The 23,287-nt window shown below is 41.4% G+C and overlaps 1 protein-coding gene across 2 annotated transcripts in view; it reads right to left on the bottom strand.

Annotated features, from left to right (window-relative positions):
* Positions 1-20,346, bottom strand: part of USP14 (ubiquitin specific peptidase 14) — a 48,647-nt gene extending 28,301 nt beyond the window's left edge. The window contains exons 1-5 of one of the 2 annotated variants that reach the window (XM_081097475.1): positions 19,979-20,346; positions 15,614-15,759; positions 12,617-12,649; positions 7,911-8,015; positions 7,128-7,231 (exon numbers count right to left, since the gene is read on the bottom strand). In XM_081097475.1, the coding sequence (XP_080953601.1) occupies positions 7,128-7,231; positions 7,911-8,015; positions 12,617-12,649; positions 15,614-15,759; positions 19,979-19,994 (404 nt within the window). In that variant the 5' untranslated portion in view covers positions 19,995-20,346. Of the gene's footprint in view, positions 1-7,127; positions 7,232-7,910; positions 8,016-12,616; positions 12,650-15,613; positions 15,760-19,631; positions 19,844-19,978 lie in introns of those variants that run through there. The other variant, XM_081097476.1, reaches the window with a different exon arrangement.
* Between the last annotated feature and the right edge of the window lie 2,941 nt (positions 20,347-23,287).

Genomic DNA, 23,287 nt, shown 5'->3' with positions numbered 1-23,287 from the left:
AATAAGTCAGGTTAATATTAACAACTTTAGAAAGAAGGCTGGAGTAGTGATTAGGAAGGGATAGGTCAGGGGGTTTAGGGAGTGCTAACAGGGTTCTGTTTATCTGTATTGGTTATATGGATGTGTTCATTCTGAGATAATTTATTTGTATACTTTTCTGGATATTATAATTCAATAATTAAAAATAAGCTTTGGGCCAAAAATATAAGATTTTATAGTATTATTTTTAAAAAATATCTAAACAGCATTTTCTAATTATTTATATGTTCAATAGAGGCCCGATGCACGAAATTCATGCAAGAGTAGGCCTTCCTTTCCCCAGCTGCCAGCACCAGCTTCCCTGTGGCACTTGGGACTCAGGCTTCCCTCCAGCCACAGGCAGGTACCCGGGATCGGGCTACTCTCAAAGCCCCAGCTTCATCCGGAAGGTCGTCTGGAAGGACATCTGGTCTAATTAGCATATTATGCTTTTATTATCCTATCCTATATAACAAAGAGCTAATATGCAAATGGTCATCACACCCTCATGCCCTCGTGCCGGAATTGCTCAGACACTCAACACTGGGAAGAGAGGAACGGGGACCAGCCAGGCACAACTGAGCTCACAAGAGAGGAATGGGAACCAGCCAGCCCCAAATGAGCTCACGAGAGAGGATGGAGACCAGCCAGACTACGGCCTGGGAGAGGGACAAGCCGCACGTCCCGTAGTCCCAGGCACCAATGGCTGCCGCCCAGGAAAGGGACAAGCTGCCTGCCCTGCGGTCCCGGGTGCCTGGGGCTGCAGCCTGGGTGAAGCCACCTGCCCACAGTCCCCTGCAGCTGTAGCCGGCCCAGGCAAAGCTGGCCTGGGTCCTGGGTGCCTGCAGCTGGCCAGAGGGAGGGAAGCCCAGGTCCTGGCTGCCTGAAGCATAATATGCTAATTAGACCAGATGTCCTAATTAGACCGGCCAGAGGAGGGAATCCTGGGTCCCAGGTGCGGGGCGAGACAGGAGTGGTTAGGGGAGATCAGGACAGTAGGGGAGCAGTTAGGGGCAATCAGGCAGGCAGGCAGAGGTGGTTAAGGGCGACCAGGCAGGCAGGCAGGTGAGCAATTAGGAGCCAGCGGTCCCGGATTGTGAGAGATCCCCCAAGGGGTACCAGAATGGAGAGGGTGCAGGCTGGGCTGAGGGATACCCCCCGTGTCCCCTTCTCCCTCCCTCCCCCCATGCCCCCCCCCCACGTGCACCAGGCCTGTAGTTATAGATATAAATAAGTGACCCAGGCATGCAACTTAAGAAGTTAGAAAACAGTAAAACAAGCAAAATAAAATAAATAAATAAAGTAAAACAAGCCTAAAAAAGTAGAAGAAATTAATACAAACAAAAGTAGGATGAATCAGACAATTGAAATAATTGAGTGAATAAATCTAATAGCTGGTTCTGTGAAAAACAGAATACATTAGCCTCTGGCAAGATAAACAAGGGAGGAAAGGAAAATATTTAACAAATAAAATGGAACCTCAGTTCTCAAACTTAATTTGTTCTGGAAGGCTGTTCAAGAATTGATTTCTTCAAAAACCGAATCATTTTTCCCATTAGAAAAATCCATTCCAGACCCCAAAACCACAAAGCACAAAAATATTCACGGCACAATTTTCTGAGATGTTAACAATTCGAGGTTTAGCGGTAAAGTGATTCATACTTCCCACTCTCTCCTTTGTCGCCCAAGAGTCTGGTTACTGATCATACAGGTATCAGCATGAAGGGGTTGTCAGGTAGAGAACCGAAATTTTGTTTGACTACCAAGACTTTTTCATTAAACAACTTGATCGAAAACGGAATTATTTGAGGTGGGAGACTTCGAGAACTGAGGTTTGACTTAAATAAAAATGAGGGGGAAACACCCTTATGCTAAAATAGTTTAAAGACATAAGGACAAATTCGTAATAAAACATAAATTACCGAGAGAAACTAAGATGGCGGCATAGATAAACACCGGGAAATAGTCGCCTCCCACAGCAATTGAAAATTATCCCAAAGGACGGAGCAAACATCGTCCAGAACAACAGGAAGGCTGGCTGAGTGTAATTTCTACAACTAGAAGAAAAGAAAAGCACGCTGAGAGCCAGAGGAGCTGCGGAGGCTGAGTGCAGAGGTACGGCGGCGGCTCGCGCGCGCGGAAAGGGGGTGGCACCTGAGGACGCGGCTGTCTTTTTTAATCACAAGCTCCCGACTGCTCTGATCTCTGGTTCTGGGAAGTCTCTGGGGACCCAGGACACATACGGGGAGAGGCTGCTCTCTCAGGTGGCAGCGGGCGAACTTGAGGGCGGATTTCTCTCAGAGGTGCTTGCAGCCATTACCAGGACACTGAGACGCGCGACTCTGGGCGCGGAGAATCAGCCATTGCTTCTTTCTCCGGCCTTTTGACTCCCTGAGACCCCGCCCCACCCAGGCTGCAGCAGAGGCTTTTGCATGTGAATGCCCCGGCCCTTTGCAACCTGATAATTACCTAACTGCAGCCGGGCCAGCCAGACCCGGAACTTCCAAGAGAAGGCCCAAGGCCCCGCAGCGGCTTGCATTGCTTCACAGCTGAGCCTCTTCGTGGCCCGGCTGTGAGGCCTCAGGCAGGGGCTGAATTAGCACCTCCTTAGATCCAGGAGCCACTGTACCCAGTGGTCAGAGGGGGACCATTCTCCCACTTCAGACACAGCTGCTTCCCACAGCCAATTGGCCTGGAGGTCAATTCCTCCCAGTGATCCTACATCAACCAAGGCACCAAGAGTGCACCAAGAGTGTCCACCCCAGGTAACTGGGGAGGCTGAGCCACTGGGCCCTACAGGACACCTGGCGCGCAGGGCCACTCTATCAACACAGGGAAGCAGCCAAAATGCGGAGACAGAGAAACAGGTCACAACTGTCAGAAACGGAGGAGGACAGACGACTGGATATAGAGTTCAAGGCCACGTTTATAAGGTTTGTCAAGAATTTTATGGAAACCGCCGATAAATTTAATGAATCCCTCAAGGAGTATGGTGAGACCATGGAGGACATGAAAAAGGACCAACTAGAAATTAAGCATACACTGACTGAAATAAAGAATATTTTACAGGGATCCAACAGCAGACAAGAGGATCCCAAGAATCAAGTCAAAGATTTGAAATACAAAGAAACAAAAAATACCCAACCAAAAAAGAAAAAAGAAAAGAGATTCAAAAAGTATGAAGATAGTGTAAGGAACCTCTGGGACAACTTCAAGCGTACCAACATCAGAATTATAGGGGTACCAGAAGGAGAGAGAGGGCAAGATATTGAAAACCTTTTTGAAGAAATAATGACAGAAAACTTCCCCCACCTGGTGAAAGAAATGGACCTACAAGTCCAAGAAGCGCAGAGAACCCCAAACAAAAGGAATCCAAAGAGGACCACACCAAGACACATCATCATTAAAATGCCAAGAGCAAAAGATAAAGAGAGAATCTTAAAAGCAGCAAGAGAAAGACAGTCAGTTACCTACAAGGGAGTACCCATCCGACTGTCAGCTGATTTCTCAACAGAAACCATGCAGGCCAGAAGAGAGTGGCAAGAAATATTCAAAGAGATGAATAGCAAGAGCCTGCAACCAAGATTACTTTATCCAGCAAAGCTATCATTCAGAATGGAAGGTCAGATAAAGAGCTTCACGGATAAGAAAAAGCTAAAGGAGTTCATCACCACCAAACCAGCATTATATGAAATGCTGAAAGGTATTCTTTAAGAAGAGGAAGAAGAAAAAGGAACTCTTACCATTTGCCACAGCATCGATGGAACTGGAGAGCGGATAAATACCACAAGATCTCACTTATTTGTGGAATATAATGAACAACATAAACTGATGAACAAGGACTGATCCAGAGACGGAGAGGCTTTGATTGGACTGTCGGGCCTTGGAGGGAAGGTAGGGGAGGGCGGGGGCGGGGGGGAAGGATCAACCAAAGGACTTATATGCAAGCATATAGGACTAACCAATGGACACGGACAACGGGGGGGTGAGGGGATGAGCGGGGGGGGGGGGGGGGGGGTAGAGGGTACACATATGTAATATCTTAATAAAAAAATATTAAAAAAAAAAAAACATAAATTACCAAAACTGACTCTAAAAGACATAAAAAGAGCCATAACGGGTCTGGCTCAGTGGATAGAGCATCGGCCTGTGGACTGAAGGGTCCCAGGTTCAATTCCCATCAAGGGCATGTACCCTGGTTGCGGACACATCCCCAGTAGGGGGTGTGCAGGAGGCAGCTGATCGGTGCTTCTCTCTCATCGATGTTTCTAACTCTCTATCCCTCTCCCTTCCTCTCTGTAAAAAAATCAATAAAATATATTTTTTTAAAAATAATAAAAAAATAAAAGACACAAAAAGTATACGTTGAATATGAAGAAGAGAAGGTTCGATCCAGCCAATTTAATGAGTAAATTCTATCAAGAAAATATCATTCTTACACATATGTAAAAATGTGTGGAGAAATAACTGTTATTTCTGTTCTGATGGGAAAAGGGAGTGAGTAGAAAGAAAGTACATTCAAGAAAAAAAGACTGGATTGATTGAAGAGGCAGTAAGGGCCAAGAAAATCTGGTTGCTTGATGTAAATTGTAATGTGGGAGTTCTAAAACAGTGGAGAAATAACTAGGCCTCTGAAAAAAAATAAGTAACATTTCCCATCAAAACAGTTCTGAAATAGTACCTGTTTACTTGATCATCCTTCTCAATTTGATTGTAAGTGCCTAAAGACAGGTAATGTGTGTTGTTCACTGATAATACATCAGTTGCACTCTAGGCAACTTCATATAAATATGTGACAAGTATTCACTTCAGAGAAATATAGAAAACCTTCAGTTACTCTCAGGTTTCTGTGTATCCCTACTTTCTCCTCTCTAATGCTCAGTTCTATGAAAGCATTTCACAAGCTACTAAGGAAATAAAAAAATTAACATTCATGAAGTTAGGAATCCAATTGCAGTTTAGAATTGTATCATACATTAAGAACTACAATGTATATATCAAGACAGTTGTAATAAATTGTCAGAATTAAGATATATATATATATATTTAATCCTCATGTGAGAATATATTTTTTATTGATTTTTTTAGAGTGGAGAGAGAGAGAGAAGAGAGGAGAGAACCATCAATCGGCTGTCTCCTGTAACATACCCGACTGGGGATGGAACCCACAATTTTGGTATACAGGACTACACTATAACCAACTGTGCAACCTGGACAGAGTCATATTTTGAACATTTAGATTCATTGAAGAAAAGAGACCCTCATTTATAGATTATTTCAAAGGTTCTCAAAACATGCATAATTGTTTACTTTTTTCTTATGTATAGTGATATAAAAACAAAATTTTATTTCTTTTTAAAACCATAACTCACTGGCACAGTCATACAAATCAATGAATTTATTTCTAGACTAGAACTGAATGTCGAGAATTAAATCTTATTTATTACACCCATTATGATCAATTGATTTTCAACAAAGATGCTAGGAAAATTCAACGGGGAAAGATTAGTTTTTTCAACAAATAGTACTACAGAAACTGGATATTCACATGCAAAGGAATGGGATGGGACACCTACCTCTCATCACACATAAAAGTTAAGTAAACATGGATCACAAACCTAAATGTAAGAGCTAAAACTATGTAACTCTTAATAAAAACAACAGGAATAAATCTTTGTGACTTAGGATTAGCAATGGTTTCTTACATGACACCACACACACACAAAAAAAAAACACAAGCAAGCAACAAAAGAAAAAATACTGAACTATATCAAAATTTAAAACGTTTGACCAATGTTAACCCAATAAACTTATTTTTAAAAAGAAAAAATCAAAACTTTTATGCTATAAGCAACATCAAGAGTAAAAAAAAAAAAAAATCAAATGAAAAAAAAATCTGCAATTTATCTATTTGAAAAAGTATTTGTATACAGAATACATAAAGACAAACCACTTAAAACATTGGCAAATAATTTGATCAAACATTTCTCCAGAGAAGATGTACAAATGGCCAATAAGCACTTGAAAAAATGTTACAACTCATTAGGTAAATGCAAATGAGAAGCGCCATGATATACCCTTTCACCCTCAGGATGCCTATAATCAAAAACATACAGTAACAAGATTGGCATGGAGGTGGAGAAATTGGAACTCTCTTACATTGCTGGTGAGGTAGTAAAAGGGTGAAGCCACTTTGGAAAACCGTCTGGCAGTTGCTCAAAATGTTGTTAACATAGAGTTACTATGTGAACAAGCAATATACTCATACCCAAGAGAAATGAAAACAACTCACCTGTACAACTTGTGACTGCATGTTTACAACTGCATTATTCATAATAGCTAAAAAAAAAAAAGTGGAAACAGCCCGGCCAGCATGGCTCGAGGGTTGAGCATTGACCTATGATCCAGGAGGTCATGGTTCAATTCCTCGTCAAGGGGATATGCCTAGGTTTCGGGCTCAATCCCCAGTAAGGGGCATGCAGGAAGCAGCTGGTCAATGATTCTCTCTCATCATTGATGTTTCTATCTCTCGCTCCCTCTCCCTTCCTCTCTGAAATAAATAAAAAATATTTTTAAAGTGGAAACAATACAAATGTCCACAACTGATGAGTGGATAAACATATGTGGTATAGCCATTCAATTGAATATTATTCAGCTATACAAAGGAATGAAGTGCTAATACATAACACGAATGATCTAGAAAATAATATAAGTAAAAGAAGGCAGATACAAAAAGACCACATATTATATGATCCCACTTATATATAAAATGTCCAGAAAGACAAATCTAGAAGACAAAAAGTAGATAAATGATTGCCTAGAGTTGCAGGTGGGAAGGGTGTAAGAAGTGATTGCTAATGAGTACGAGGTTTCTTTAGGGTGGGGTCGGTGGGGAATATTCTGAAACTAGAAGTAGTGACTGTTGCACAACCTTGTGAATATAATAAAGACAATTTAACTGAACACTTTAAATGAATGAATTATCTAATAAATGAATTATATCTCAATATAGATGCTAAATACACACACACACACACAAAACACAACACTACACAAATGTGAACCTCTGTTACCTAAAGAAGACTTAAAACATTTCTCTTTTGTCTTACCTTTTAAGAGCATCTTTGAGTTCAGGCACAGAACGAATACATTGAACTGTAGCATTCATGTAACAAGTGTTACCCAGGTTTGTCAATCCACATGGTAACTCCATCTGATAAGAGAAATCATTTTTATAAAATGACATAGCATATATAAATCACTAAAGTTCACACTTCAAAGTAAAATTTCCAACTTATACCAATGTATATTCCACTTTTACCCTAACGTAACATGTTTTATTTCCCCAACTAAAATTTTTCCTTGCATCGCACTAACAGTTATTCTCTGTTTTAATTCCTTTCTTGAAAATACTAAAAGGACAAAAGGATAGTCATATCAATCCTGTCCCCTTTCAGGCTTATCATTAAAACAGGATGATGAAATATACATAGAAATACTTACAAAAAAAGGAATGGTACTACATAAATGTGGGTGGTAAAACTAATAACAACATTTGACAAGTGTATGTTGGCCAGTTTCTAAACCAACATTGCATTTAAATTGAGGATTAATTGTATGTATTTTCAACATGGAAGGTTTTAAGAATTAAAATGTCCCAGCATTTAAACTACTTAATCTCTTTGAGCCTGTTTCCCCATAAAAATAGTAAACACTTAAATAGTGCTGACTACCTGCCAGACTTATATTACAGATATTAACTGCCTTTATAATGAATACATCTTGATATTAACTGTTAAATCGTCAAAGCATTCATGTGCTACTTTCTGAAAGGCACCTTAGTAACTGTACTTCTGAAAAGTAGTGATCGTATAAAATGTGGTTTGTCTTACAGCAGATGCTAACTGTTCTTCTGTCATATCTTCTACGAAGACAGTTTTAGCTGAGGGTTCCTCAGGAAGTGCATCTGCTGATCCCATCATTAGCAGAGTTATTCCCTGTTTTAAAAAAATTTAATTTCATAAAATGCTCAAAAGTTGATCATTTTTATGTTCGATGAAAGAAGCCAGACATAGCAAAACACATACTGCATGCTTCTATTTGCCAGAAAAGGTAAATTTATACAGATACAAAGTAGATTAGCAGTTGTTAGGACTGAAGGTGGGAAGAAGGAGTGACTTTAAATAGACGTGCATTTCTTTCAGGGTAATGGAAATATCCTAAAATTAGACTGTGGAGAAGATTTCACAACTCTGTAAATATACTAAAAATTACTGAATTATCAAAAAAAAAATTAAGTACAAAATGTCTGCTTCCGACCAGAGGTAGTCAGCTCATTGGCAAAAAGACACAAGGAAACTTTTTAGAGTGATGGAACTTCTGTATCTTGATTGTGGTGTGGTTAAATGACTATACAAAATTAACCAAATTCATCAAACTATACAATAAAAAAAGGTAAACTTTGCTCTGTAAAAGTTATAAATCAATAAAGCTAAATGAAAAAATACTATCATAAACAAAGTTGAGAATGTTTACATACTGCAGAGAAGGGAATTCTTCAAATGATCATTAACATTTAATGGCACAATTTCTTCCCATAACAAATAAATTAAGCACTGATAGGATTTTATCTATAAATATCTATTATGTAACTGTAACAATTATTTACATTTGAATAAAAACATTGGGAACATTGAAAACTCCATTACTGGAAAACATCAAACCAAGCACATAAGTTCAAAATACTCAATTTTATAATTCCACATATTATTAACCTAACTGAATACTTATATTCAATACATATGTAACATTCTATACAACAAAAGACCAATGAAGACACTGTCACCCTAAATCTCGTATTCCTGAAATGTGAACAAAACCTTACTCAATATCTTAACTGGAAGATATTAACAAATGAAACAAAGAAAAGGGTACAGAGGTTTAATTTTTACTTAAAACTTATCATAAGATAACTAGCGGCCCAGTGCACAAAAATTTGTTCACTCGGGGGGAAGGGGGGGACCCTCAGCCCGGCCTGTGCCCTCTAGCAGTCTGGGACCCCTCGGGAGATAACGCCCTGCTGGCTTAGGCCTGCTCCCGGGTGGCAGAGGGCAGGCCCAATCCCTAGGTGCAGCCCCTGGTAGGGCTCAGAGCAGGGCCAATTGGAAGTTGGGGCGCCGCCCCCTGTCATGCACAGAGCAGGGCGGATTGGGAGGTTGTGATGCCACCCTCAGTCACGCTCAGGGTAGGGCCGATTGGGGGGTGGGGGCACCGCCCTCTGTCACACTCAAGGCAGGGTCGATGGGGAGGTTGCGGCGCCACCCCGTCATGCACAGAGCAGGGCCCATCAGGGGGTTGGGGCGCTGCCCCCTGTCATGCACAGAGCAGGGCCCATCAGGGGGTTGGGAAGCTCCCCCGTCACTCACAGAGTAGCGCCGATAGGGGAGTTGGGGCACCGCCCCCTGTCACACACAGAGCAGGGTGGATCAGGGGGATGGGGCGCCGCACCCTGTCACACTCAGGGCAGGGCCGATGGGGAGGTTATGGCTCTACCCTGTTACACAGAGAGCAGGGCCCGGGGGGGGGGGGGGGGGGGCGGGGGGGGCGCGCCACACCCTGTCACACACAGAGCCGCAGGGCAATCAGGGGGTTGGGAGCTCCCCCCTATCAGGCACAGAGCAGGGCTGATCAGGGGGTTGGGGCGCCTTCCCCTGTCACGAACAGAGCAGGGCGGATAGGGAGGTTGTGGCCCCGCCCCCTGTCACACACACAGCCGCAGGGCGATCAGGGGGTTTGGGCACTGCCCCCTGTCACGCTGATCCCAGTGCTGGGAGGCCTCGCGGCTCCGCTGATCCCAGTGCTGGGAGGCATATTACCCTTTTACTATATAGGATAGAGGCCTGGTGCATGGGTGGGGGCTGGCTGGTTTGCCCGGAAGGGTGTCCTGGATCAGGGTGGGGGTCCCCACTGGGGTGCCTGGCCAGCCTGGGTGAGGGGATGATGGCTGTTTGCAGCTGGTCACACACCCTTCAGGGTGGGGGTCCCCACTGGGGTGCCTGGCCAGCCTGGGTGAGGGGATGATGGCTGTTTGCAGCTGGTCACACACCCTTCAGGGTTGTGGTCCCCACTGGGGTGCCTGGCCAGTCTGGGTGAGGGGTTGAGGGCTGAAGCTCCCAACTGCTCCTTTTTTTCTTTTTTTTTTTATTCTGGGCCAGCTTTAGCTCTGGCTCCAGCTCTGAGGCCTCTGCTGCTGAAAGCAGGTATCTGGTTTGTTTGTGTTCTATAATCGAAACACTGTTTCAACTCCAGCTCTGAGATCCCGGCTCACTGAAAGCAGGTTTCTGGGTTTTGTTTAGCTTCTATATTTGTTACAATGTTTCAAACTGCAGGCTCAGAGGCCAGCAAGGCACGCGGGGAACGTTGGTTTCCTCCGTCATTGAAGCAAGCAAGCCTCATGTTAGTTTCAAGCTGCCTGGCTGCCGGTCGCCATCTTGGCTGGCAGTTAATTTGCATATCGCCCTGATTAGCCAATGGGAAGGGTAGCAGTCATACGCTAATTACCATGTTTCTCTTTTATTAGATAGGATAGCAAAGCAGTACTAAGCCATCACTAAAAAATCTTTTTCCAAAGACAACTCTCAAGAAAACCAAGTATTTAAAGAATATATTAGCAACAGCCAGTTAGAAAATACAAAAAAGAATACCAACAAATATCTAAGAGAAAACATAACAAGAAATATGTAATAAGAATATAACCATGGCCCGGCCAGCATGGCTCAGTGGTTGTGTTGACCTATGAACCAGGAGGTCACGGTTCGATTCCCGGTCAGGATACATGCCCAGGTTGCGGGCCTGATCCCCAGTGTGGGACATGCAGGAGTCAGCTGATCAATGATTCTCTCTCATCACTGATGTTTCTATCTCTCTTTCCCTCTCCCTTCCTTACTGAAATCAATATATACATCTCACCATAAAGATTATAACCATAAAGCTCTAGTTAGGGATATAAGAAAACACCTAAGTAAATTGAAGGACATGACAGGTTTCTGGTCTCGAAAAATTATTATAAAAACATGATTCCAAATTATTATCCAAATTTAATGAAATTCCTGTTTGAATTATAAAATCTTTATTAGAAACTTTATAAAATCTTTAATTCATGTAGCAAATTCATACCCATGACAATAGCTAAGAAATCACAATTTGCCAATACCAAGGGGAAAAGGAAAGAAAACACAGTACTACAGATTCTAGAATTAAAAGTATAGTATGCCAATCAATTCAACAACTTAAATTTAATGTACCAATTTCTTAAAAGAGGCAAACTACCAAAACTGATGTAAAAGAAAATATAGTATCTGATAGTCCTTCATTTATTTAAAGACACTAAATTCTTAATTAAAAGTCTTCCCACTGTACGAGAAAACATTTGCCAATGATCCATCTGATAAGGATTTAATTTCCAAAATATGCAAGGAACTCATACCTCAACACCAGGAAGACAAACAATTCAACTAAAAAAGGAACCAAGGACCTAAATAGATACTTCTCCAAAGAGAATACAGATGGCCAATAGACACATGAAAAAATGTTCAAAGTCACTAATCATCAGAGATGCAAAATAAATTTCAATGAGTTATCTGACCTTACACCTGCTAGAACGGCAACCATAAATTAATCAACAAAGTGCTGGTGAATATGTGGATGAAAATATACTATATTTTTATAATCTAGCCATGAACATTGGAAAACACATTTTTAAGTATCATTTTCAACAACTAAGAAACATTAAGTTCCATGAATCTAACAAAAACCATGCAAAACCTCTATGCTGAAATGAAAAACTACAAAGCTCTGCTAAGAGAATAATCTAAAGACTTAAACAAATGAAGTAGACCATATTTAAGGATTTTAATACTCAATACTGTTATGATGTGCATTCTCCCCAAATTGAACTACAAATTCAATGTAATCTCAAACAAAATTCCAGGAGTCCATTTGTAGAAATTGACAGACTTCTCTAAAATTATACAAAAATTCAAAGGAGCTAAAACAGTCTCAAAGAAGAAAAGGTTGGAGAACTTACCCTATCTTATTCTCAGACTTATAAAGCTTTAATAATCAAGAATACGGTAGTGGCCGAAACCGGTTTGGCTCAGTGGATAGAGCGTCGGCCTGCGGACTGAGGGGTCCCAGGTTCGATTCCGGTCGAGGGCATGTACCTGGGTTGCGGGCACATCCCCAGTGGGGGGTGTGCAGGAGGCAGCTGATCGATGTTTCTCTCTCATCGATGTTTCTGGCTCTCTGTCTCTCTCCCTTCCTCTCTGTAAAAAATCAATAAAATAAAAAAAAAAAGAATACGGTAGTGGTGTAAGTTTTATCTAATATATAGTATATGAAACAAGAGGCCAAAAACAGACGTACAATTAATTTTCAAGAAAGTTTCCAACACAAGTCAATGGAAAGAGAAAAGTATTTTCAACAGATGTTGCTGGAACAACTCAATGTACACATGGAAAAAAGGACATTTGGAATATATTTTTAAATAATAATTAGGAAATTGCATTATAATAAATAGTGTTCTTAGGATTATACTTACATTTTTTATTTTGATGTTTCCCCAATCGTCATCCTGTTTTAAAGACAAATAAAAAACTTTTAATCACCCCTGTACAATCCAAACATATTCTAATAATCAACTAATTATAAGCTACTCAAAATATAATTTTTTCTGTCAGATTTTATTTAAATTATTGTAATCAAAGTGTTTTTTTAAAAAACACATGCAATCCTAAAGATACTAAGTCTATCAACTGCTTAAACTACATAAGACACAATCTAAAACAGGAAACCTGGCAGCACCAAAAGTACTAAAAAAGACCTGATTGATGACAAATGAAAGATGCTAATTTTTGCATGTTCGTTGCATGTTTGGAATCAACAGAGCCAATATCTACCTTAGGTGACAAGACTGAAGAGTAATATGAAATAAGGTCTGCATAATTAGGGTAACTACAGAATTTGTCATCCAAATCAGGAGACTCTTGATAAAATGCTATTAAAAATGGTCCCAGGAGAGTAAACAGGACCACCCAATGCAAAGTAACCCTTAATAATACTTGCTCTGTCCAATGTTTCTTAAGTACAAAATTTCACATCTACAAAACAATTAAACAATACTTTTACTTGAATATGTTCAATTAAATCAAGATTTTTTTTCTTAATACCGTGAGTAGTTCACAGATATTTTGGCCTACTAAAGCTATGCCCTTCCCTATACAGGATAGTCAGTTCTATATTACTCCTTTTTTTTGAAGACGGTACAGGCACTCAATCTGCTTCCTTTTGGGGGAGTCACTAATTATTTCTCCAGACACCCTGCTTCAAAGTTGCACATTAACTTCCTAAAGACTCAGCTCACCCAACCCAGGTGGGTCAGTGGTTGAGCATCGCCCTATAAACCAGATCATGGTTCGACTCCTGGTTGGGGCACATGACGGAATTGTGGGCTCAATTCCCAGTAGGGGCCAATCAATGATCCTCTCTCACCATTGATGCTTATATCTCTCTCTCTCTCCCTTCCTCTCTCTGAAATCAATAACAACATATTAATAAAAAAAAAAAAAAAAAGACTTCTCAGTTTAAGGGCTACTACTGCTAATTATAAGTAATAACAACTATATATGCCCCCTCAGAGCACTTATCCCAGGTCACAAGAGCTGGGAGATGAACCCAAATCTACTTGACTTGTACATCATATTCCCTTTTGGTATCTTACTTTATCTTACTTAAAGCTCTCTGATGCTATTTCCTCATTTATAAAATATATAAAATACAATTACTTTCATCATTTTTTAAATATATACAGATGAGAATTTTTTTAAATAATAAAAGCCTGACACAAAGTATTCAATAAGTGATAGTTATTTAGTAGTCAATTTCATTTAAGTAGCATTTTTCTAAAATTCCCTACAGTACACCATCCGTTCAGACATGTCTTGTTTTACTACCTTTGCTTTATTGCACTTTGCAGATATTATGATTTTTACAAGACCCTCTTCCAGCAAAAATGTGAAGGCTCAGAAAATTATCATTTTTTAGCAATAAAGTGTTTTTTAATTAAGGTATATACATTGTTTTTCTAGACATAATGCTATTGCACACTTAATAGACTTTACTGCAGTGGTTTGGAACCAAATCTGCAATATCTCTGATTATGCCTGCACACAGCTCAGCAGAAATTAGGTTAGCCTATATAGTAAAAGGCTAATATGCAAATCAACACAACGATAGAACAACCAGTCACTATGACCCGCACTGTCCACCAGGGGCAGATGCTCAACACAGGAGCTGCCCCCTGGTGGACAGTGCACTCCAACAGGGGGAGCACTGCTCAGGGAGAAGTCAGGCTCACAGCTGGTGAGCACAGCAGTGGTGGCAGGAACCTCTCCCACCTCTGTGGCAGCACTAAGGATGTCCAACTGAGGACTTTCGCCCACTCCAGTGAAGCGGGCCTAAGCCGTCAGTCGGACGTCCCCAGAGGGCTCCCTGACTGCGAGAGGGCACAGGCCAGGCTGAGGGACGCCCCCCCCACGAGTGCACGAATTTCATACACCGGGCCTCTAGTCAATAACTAAAAGTTCATACTGCAACTTGGAGGAGAAATAATGTTTCTTCACCAACATCTGTTTTACTGCCCACCTAACAGGGGTAGCCAGCCCTTAGCATTTCATATCTAACTCTTGAAGTATGTTTTAAAAACTATACTTATACAGTATTATAAATAACAATGAAGAAAATACCTTTGCATCTTTTTTTGTGGCCCTTCATCAATGATGCTAGTAAGCTTGGACTCTTAACTATAGTCAATGTGATCATTCCAAGGGAAGCTGAAAAAATTTAATTCTCTATTTTTTTAAACAAAATTTTTTCTCTCCCACCTCGACAGGTTTTAGATAGCAATTACTCTTAAGAGAATGAAGTTCTTTTTTAAGGGATAGGATGCAAGAAAGGCCACAGGAAACAAATTAAGTTTTCCAGTATTTCAAAATCAGGGCTTGACCTGACTCCCATGACCCACAGAGGTATTCATTAATATAGTGCATTTGAAAATAAAAAATTTAGTGATGTTTTTATAATATAATGTTTGAAATGGCTACAATGTTCCTCCTTAAACTAATATGAATAAAATAGTTACAATCCCATAACTATATATTCACCAAATAAAAAAACCTCATATGCCACATTTCACTAATTATATAATAATCCTATATACTAAAAGGCTAATATGCAAATTGACCAAATGGCCTAAAGACTGGTCGCTATGACACTCACTGACTACAGGGGGAGGAGGAGGAGTGCCGCTCAGCCAAAAGCCGAGCACAGCGGCGGTGGCAGGAGTCTCTCCCGTCTCTGCGGCAGCACTAAGGATATCCCACTGCTGGCTTACAGCCATCAGTCAGACATCCCCTGAGGGCTCCTGGGCTGCAAGAGGGCGCAGGCCGGACTGAGGGACCCATGCCCCCCGCCCCGAGTGCATGAATTTCATGCACCGGACCTCTAGTATTATATAATGAAAATATGGACTAAGTTTTACCTTCAATGTTCCTCCTTTCACCATAACTTTCTGTCTGGATGGCTGGACTCCAGTCAGTGCAAAAAGCTGAGCCTTGAACACCATTGGAGGTTCATCAGTATTCAATTCTACACCTTCAAATTTCTCTTTTCCCCACTTCACAGTAACTGAAAACAAAACCATAATTTATTGTTTTCATTTACAAAATAACAGGACTTCAGATTGAGAAGAAAGCTAGTTCTTGAAAGCCAAACTATGTCATTCATCTTTTTATGTTCATAATGCCTATACTAAATCAGAAGTGACCTGAATGCAGTAGGTCCTGAACAAAATTTAACTGGATCTAATCCAACTTCTCATTTGATAAATAAGGAAACCAACAGTTAAGAGAAGTTGGTTGACTTACTAATGTCAAAAAGACTAGTTAGTAAATATTCAAGTCTTCAGAATCTTATATCAATAATTTCTGCAAAATATGATCACAATGAAATATTTCCCAGAATAAGGTTCACAGACTTCAAAATGTATTTTAATTAAGCAGTCATTAAAATCTACATACAGTTGGAATACAGAGGAGAAAGAGAGGTTTTTGAGAGGTAATTAGAGAGAAAAAAAATTGGGAGATAAAAGCGTATTTAAAACAAGTTAAGGAATACAGATTCTGAATTCTAAGAATTGAAAAGTGTGGTTCCTGAGCACAAGATGGTCAAATATTAAAAATTATATATTTCTTGCCGAAACCGGTTTGGCTCAGTGGATAGAGCGTCGGCCTGCGGACTGAAGGGTCCCAGGTTCGATTCCGGTCAAGGGCATGTACCTGGGTTGCAGGCACATCCCCAGTGGGAGATGTGCAGGAGGCAGCTGGTCGATGTTTCTCTCTCATCGATGTTTCTAACTCTCTATCTCTCTCCCTTCCTTTCTGTAAAAAAATCAATAAAATATATTTTTAAAAAAAAATTATATATTTCTTTGGTTATATAAAGATATAATTAAGTCATTAAAAAATATTGAAATCATACTTCACAGCCATTCAAACAGCTATTTAGAAAATAATGTGGTGAAAATTGGAACCGTTGTTATTGCTAATGAGACTATAACGTATGGCAGTACCTAACAAAATTAAACATAGAATTACCATATGATCCAGTAATTCTACTTCTAGGTGTATACCGAAAAGTATGCAAAGCAGGGACTGAAACTGATATTTTATACCCATGTTCATAGCAGCATTATTCACAATAGCCAAAAGATGGGAGCAACCCAAGTGTCCATCAGATAAATGGGTGAACAAAATATGGCATACATCCACAATGAATATTATCTGCCTTAAAAAGTAATGAAATTCTTGCCGAAACCGGTTTGGCTCAGTGGATAGAGCATCAGCCTGCGGACTGAGAGGTCCCGGGTTCGATTCCGGTCAAGGGCATGTGCCTGGGTTGCGGGCACATCCCCGGTGGGGGATGTGCAGAAGGCAGCTGATCGATGTTTCTCTCTCATCGATGTTTCTAACTCTCTCTATCTCTCTCCCTTCCTCTCTGTGAAAAATCAATAAAATATATTTTAAAAAAAAAAAGTAATGAAATTCTTACACACTGTACAACATGGATAAATCTTGGAGACATTATATACTAAGCAAAATAAGGCAAACACAAAAGTACAATTATTGTATGATTCCACTTATATGAGGTACCTAGAGTGGTCAAATTCAGAGGCAGAAATTAGAATGGAGGAAATGGAAAAAGGGAGTATATTGTTCAATGAAACAGTTTCAGTTTAGAAACATGAAAAAGTTTGGGAAGTGGTTAGTGATGATGACTACACAACAATGTGAATGTACTAAATGCCAAAAACTGTACACTTAAAAATGATTAAAATAGTAAATTTTATGTTACATATACTTTACCATAATAAAAAAATTTCAATCAACCAATAAAAAACTTTCAATTAGCCTCATAAAATAGCTAATTTTTGAAATATGTAAAAATAAACAAACTCAAGGATATAGTTTGTTTCAACTAAAAACTTTATACCTATTTAAAACAAGACTCTCACAACTATCAGCAGTCTGATTTCCAACTACTAAAATCAGAATATGAAAAACTGACCTTGACTCCAAATACCAATTCTTTCATCAGTTCAATTAATGTATTCAGCATTCATTCAATGATAAGTCCAGTAACAAGCATTAGGGAAGACCCTATGAAGTTATTTATAGTCTAACAAGGGAGAAATGGAGAAGTAAAGGTTAAGATAAATAATATAAGTATTATAAATGCTACAGGAGTACAGAAGAATGCTTCCTGAGCAAGGAAGAATTCCCTGGAGGAAGTAATAACTGTGTTTTCACTATCAATTTTTTATCACTATCAAGCTAAGACTCAAAGATAAATTAGGTGTTAGCCAGAAAAAAGAAAAGCATTCCTGGAAAAGACAAGAAAAACATAAAGCAGCATGGTATATAATTCCCAGAGTGAACCAGAATCAGCTGAAACTGGAAGCTGGCCAAGGATCAAGTCAAGGAAGATAACATAAGTTATGCCAAAACATACAAGCTTTATGTCATAGAAAATGTGCAATCTCTGAAAGGTTTTCATAAAGGCAACTTTGGTCTGGTTTGAACATTAGATGATGCTAGCAGCAGCAGGGAAATTGAAGAGGGTACAACTGTAAACATTGAGATAAGCTAAAAACATAATAGTACAAGCAAAACACAGGACTAAGCCAGAACAATATGGAAGAGGAACCTATCTGAAATGTACTTAGCTATGTCACATGGGCAAGTTACTTAAACATTTTTGCTAACCCATAAAGGAGAATTATACCAGTATCTCAGGATTATGTTGCAGATTGAAACAAAGCTACATGTACAAAAACACTAGCTTTGTACCAGGCACACAGGTGGTCACTGAGTTTTATGGCACTTACCTTAACTATATAAAAATCTGGATATTTAATTTTCTAACAAAACGTATGAAACAGTACTTAAAACGTTCTCGTTTTAATATAGGGCTTTTTGCAGAACCTGAAAATAGAGATTCTCAATATAGAGATGTCAGAGGAAGAAACCTTAGAAATCGACTTCAATTCCCCCATTTTGGAAATAAGGAAAAGTTTGATTAAATATTTAAGAAGGAACTCGGTTTTTAAGATCGACAGTTTGGTGAATATAGGCATATTTTTAGGGGAACAAAAGAGAGGGGTTGGTTTTGTTGTGTGTGTTTAAGTATTAGCCTACGGTGGGATTTATCAACATTAGTGCTCCCTCAACTCTACATTGCATAAATGTAATATTTCAAGTATCATTCTGTTAAATTATTGTGTAATTATCCTATTGCTAATCATTACAGAAACAGCTTGAGCAATCACTATTAAAGCATTTCATTGAAGAATCTAGATCAAGAATCCACCTCGATGTTAAACGGTACTTTTCTGCTGCATGTCATTCTTTGAAAATGCTGAATCTTCGACTAGAGGAATTAATGATCGTCAGGTAGGGCCAACGAAACACACACATCCATAGCCAACTGAAGCCACCACGTACATCTTAGCTGCCATTTTGAATCAGATTAGGAAACAGGAAGGTCCATTAATTAAAAACTTGACCACCGGCCAACCCCCTAGAGACCTAGACGACCATCAGGCAACAATCCGTCAAACGCCAACCAAAAGGAAACGATGCCCGCGGACAGGTGCACTGCACTCATCTGCCTCCCAGAGCTAACGCCATGCTTCGGACTTCGAAACTCAGTGCGTTTGATGAAGTAAAAACGCAGTAAACACACACACGCGCGCGCACACACACACACACACAAACACAAAGTCGCAATCTGCTTTGGAACTAAACAGAAACTGGTCCCAAAGAGGGTCTTGCAGCGGCAGCCCAAGGGGTAAGAGAAGGGAAACCCCGGTCCCTCCATCCCTCCCCGGCCTCAGGATTCCCTCCGTGCGCCCCCAGGCACAGCCACCCCCGAGGAGCACCAGGACACCCCCCCCCCCCCGCACCCCGAGCCCGGCCCGGGGCCCCAGGACACACCCTCACCTGTCCCCGCTCGCGAGGACCGCGACAGAAACTATTCTGCAGAGTCACCGCTCCCGGAGGCCGACGCGCCGGCTTCCCCATCGCCACCCGCTCCCACCCCACCCACCAGGCGGCCCTGGACAGACAGCGCCCCCGCGCGTGGCCGGGCGCGACGGGCATGGGGAGAGAGAGAGAGGCCAGCTCCGCTCCACGCCGCCGCCACCCCCGCCCACGCCTCCCCGCTCCCTTCCCGTCCCCTCCCCCGCCCCTGCTCAGCCGGGCGTCCGCCCCGCAGGCCAGGCCTCCTGACAGGCCTAGCGCTGACGAGAAGCGAGGAGCGCGGGGCCGGAGGCGAGAGGGGAGCTCACCGGAGTACAGCGGCATGGCGCGGGGGTGCGGGGAGGCGACGGCACAGGGAGGCTGCGCCTGGCAAGGGCGGCGAAGGGAAAGGGACACGAAGAAGCTATGGCAGCGGGCGAGAGGGCAGCGCGGGGTTGGCGGCAGCTCGGGTGCGACAGGAGCCTCATTCAAACCGGCCACTAGCGATGACGCAGCAACACGCAGTTCGCCCGCCGAGCTGGAGGCGGCGAGGAGCGGGGCGGCGAGGCGGGGCCTGGAGGGTGGAGGGCCGGCGCGGCGGGGAGGGAGCCGGGATTGGCGGAGGCCGGCGAGACGGCGGGCGCGGCGCGTGGGCTCGCGGCCCCTGCGCCACTCGGCGGGGCGCCTGCGCACTGCACGCCCCGGCCCCCGCCCGCCGGCCACGTGGGCTTGGCCCCGCCCATCCTGGCCGCTGGTGCAGTGGGAACTTGATGTTCTTGCGGCTTCTTAAAAAAGTCTTTCCCCCCCTTTCACAAAACCGTGGGTCAGTAGAAGCCGGGGATTCTTGTTGTGCATGTAGCCAGTGGTAGAGCTGAGAGAGCCCTTGCTCCACCCCTCAAACCGGTATGTTTACTTCGTAATGAAAACAGCTGGCCCTCCCTTTAAGGATTTTTGTGGCAAAAATGAATACAGTGTATGACCAAGTTTGTTTTAAGCACACCCCTCCCCCTTTGGTGCAACTAACTTCTATCTAGCCTCATTGGGGGACATAGGGATCTGAATTTAAGACAAATGGGGCAAAGTGAGGGTGTGGAGTGATGCTAATAACTGAAAGCATAAAAGAAAATTTACATAGCTGGCCTGCCTCAATGTCAGCGCGAGTTATTGATGATAGCAACCTTGCCCCACATACCATACGCTGCTAAGCCTGGTCTACATGGGTCTAATGGATAGAATCTTCTGCTTAAGGTTGACTTCTTTAAATAATTAATATATTGGTAATATCTTAACCTGAATGTAAATAAATAAATAAAATGTAAAAAAAAATACTATCAGAAAGTGAATTATCTACGGTTTATTGTGTAGAATGCCCTCTCCTCATCTGGTCAACAGAAGTTGTATCCAACTTTAAAGTCTCCATTTAATGCTCTCATATACATTTAAAGCCTACTCCTGCAATTATCCTTTCCTATCAAGTCTACTCCTGCAATTATCCTCTTCTGTCACGTAGCATTACATTGTAGCTGTTTGCTTCTCTTATTTAATAAGTATATACTGAGTGCAAGATCCTCAACACAGAAACTGTGGATACAAAGATGAATCAAACAAAAGTTCTGCCTTCATAAGACTGAGAATCTACTAGGAGTACTGAAATATGCGCACACTAATTACATGGGCCTCTGAATTAGTTAAAGCTCTTGGCTATAAACAATAGAAACCAGAGAAGAAATTGATTGGTAGAATGTAGGGTAAGCTAACAGAATCAATAGGAAATGCAGCAAACCAAGCTTAGATATTGTATAGGAACCAAGGGATACAGGCACCAGGGAACATGGACAAAGTCATGTCACAGGAACCATCTGGCCACTCCTGCCATCACCTCCATGAGTAATTTCTAATTCTGTGTCTACTTCATACCCTCAAGATTCCATAGACCAAACAAGAATATATAATTGGCCAATGGTGAGGAAAGGAATGCCTGGCTCTGCTTCCCACTCAGACATATTGGGGTATGGGGCATGGGCTGCCCAAAATAGAAGGGCTATGTATTAGTTTCCTATGGCTACTGTAACAATTACTATAAACTTAGTGGCCTGAAACAACACAAATTTATCATTTTACAGTTCTGGCCTACAGAGGTCCAAGAATGGTCTTAACCTTAAGGTGTTGGCAAGACTGCACTCTTTCTAGAGGCTCTATATAGAATTCATTCCTTACCTATTTCCAGAACCTAGAGGCTGCCACATTCTTTGTCTCATGGCCCATTCCAGCAATGGCACTACTCCAGCCTCTACTTCCATCCTCACAGCTCCTGCACAGACTCTGATCCTCTGTCTCCATCTTGATTACATTTGGCCCCACCTGGGTAATCCAGGATATTCTTCTCACCTTAAATTCATACTAGATTATATCTGCAAAGACCCTTTGCATAGAAGGTGGTATACTCACAGGTTCAAGAGATTAGGACATGGGCATCTCTGGAGTAACATTATTCTGCCATGGGTATAAAAAAACAAGACAAACAAAAAAGAGAAACAGGGGACTCTTTCCCCCTCCTCACATGGGAGTCTGTACTTGTTCTTCAATAAATTTCCACCTTTGCTATTAAAAAACAAAATAAAACAGCAAAGCCCTAGCTAGTTTGGCTCAGTGGATAGAGCGTCAGACTGCAGACTGAAGGGTCCTGGGTTAGATTCTGGTCAAGGGCACATGCCACGGTTGCAGGTTTGATCCCCAGTAGGGGGCGTGCAGGAGGCAGCCAATCAATGATTCTCTCATTGATGTTTCTATCTCTCTATCGCTCTCCCTTCCTTTCTGAAATCAATAAAAATATATATTTTTTAAAAACACCAAATATTGACTATGCTTCCTATAGCACCTATAATTTTAATATTCCTATGTCTTTTTTCCTCTACTAAATTATAAACTCTTGGAGGGAAAAAAAAACAGCCTTAAATAATCTGGGAATTTATATTCCGAAATATTATTTATATATATATATATATATATATATATATATATATATATATCTCAAACTATTTAAATATGTGTAAGTATGTATAATATTTTATGTGTAATGTATATTATAAAAAGCCAGTGGCCGGAACGCCGGAACACTAGAACGACCAAACGCCCGGTCACCAGGAGGTCCATGGATGGGTCTCCTGCCGCGGTGGGTCTCAGTCTTGCGGTGCGGCAGGTCTGGGTCTTGCACGATTTCGTGCGCTGGGCCTCTAGTATATTATATTTCCAAGTTGTGGGTAGGGAGGGGGCCTGGAACAGTGCTTCACCTATAAAATGTGTTCAATAAGCATTTCCTAAATAAATGCATAACTTAATGTTCAGTCAAGAGATAAGGCAAATTATATTAGGGTGAATGCTATGCTGCTATAACAGACATCAAAATTCAATTGCTAAAAAGTTGTGGATGAGTCGGGGAGAGCAATGGCTCCGCTACATGAGGTCATTCAAAGGCCAACATTCCCTAAAGCAGTTCTTCTCAAGTTTAATGTGAATATGAATCATCCAGGACAGTGATGGCGAACCTTTTGAGCTCGGCGTGTCAGCATTTTGAAAAACCCTAACTTAACTCTGGTGCCGTGTCACATATAGAATTTTTTTGATACTTGCAACCATAG

This window comes from Myotis nattereri (assembly GCF_964212035.1).
Source record: "Myotis nattereri genome assembly, chromosome: 8".
Classification (NCBI taxonomy): domain Eukaryota; kingdom Metazoa; phylum Chordata; class Mammalia; order Chiroptera; family Vespertilionidae; genus Myotis; species Myotis nattereri.
This window is presented reverse-complemented; position numbering and strand designations above follow the sequence as displayed.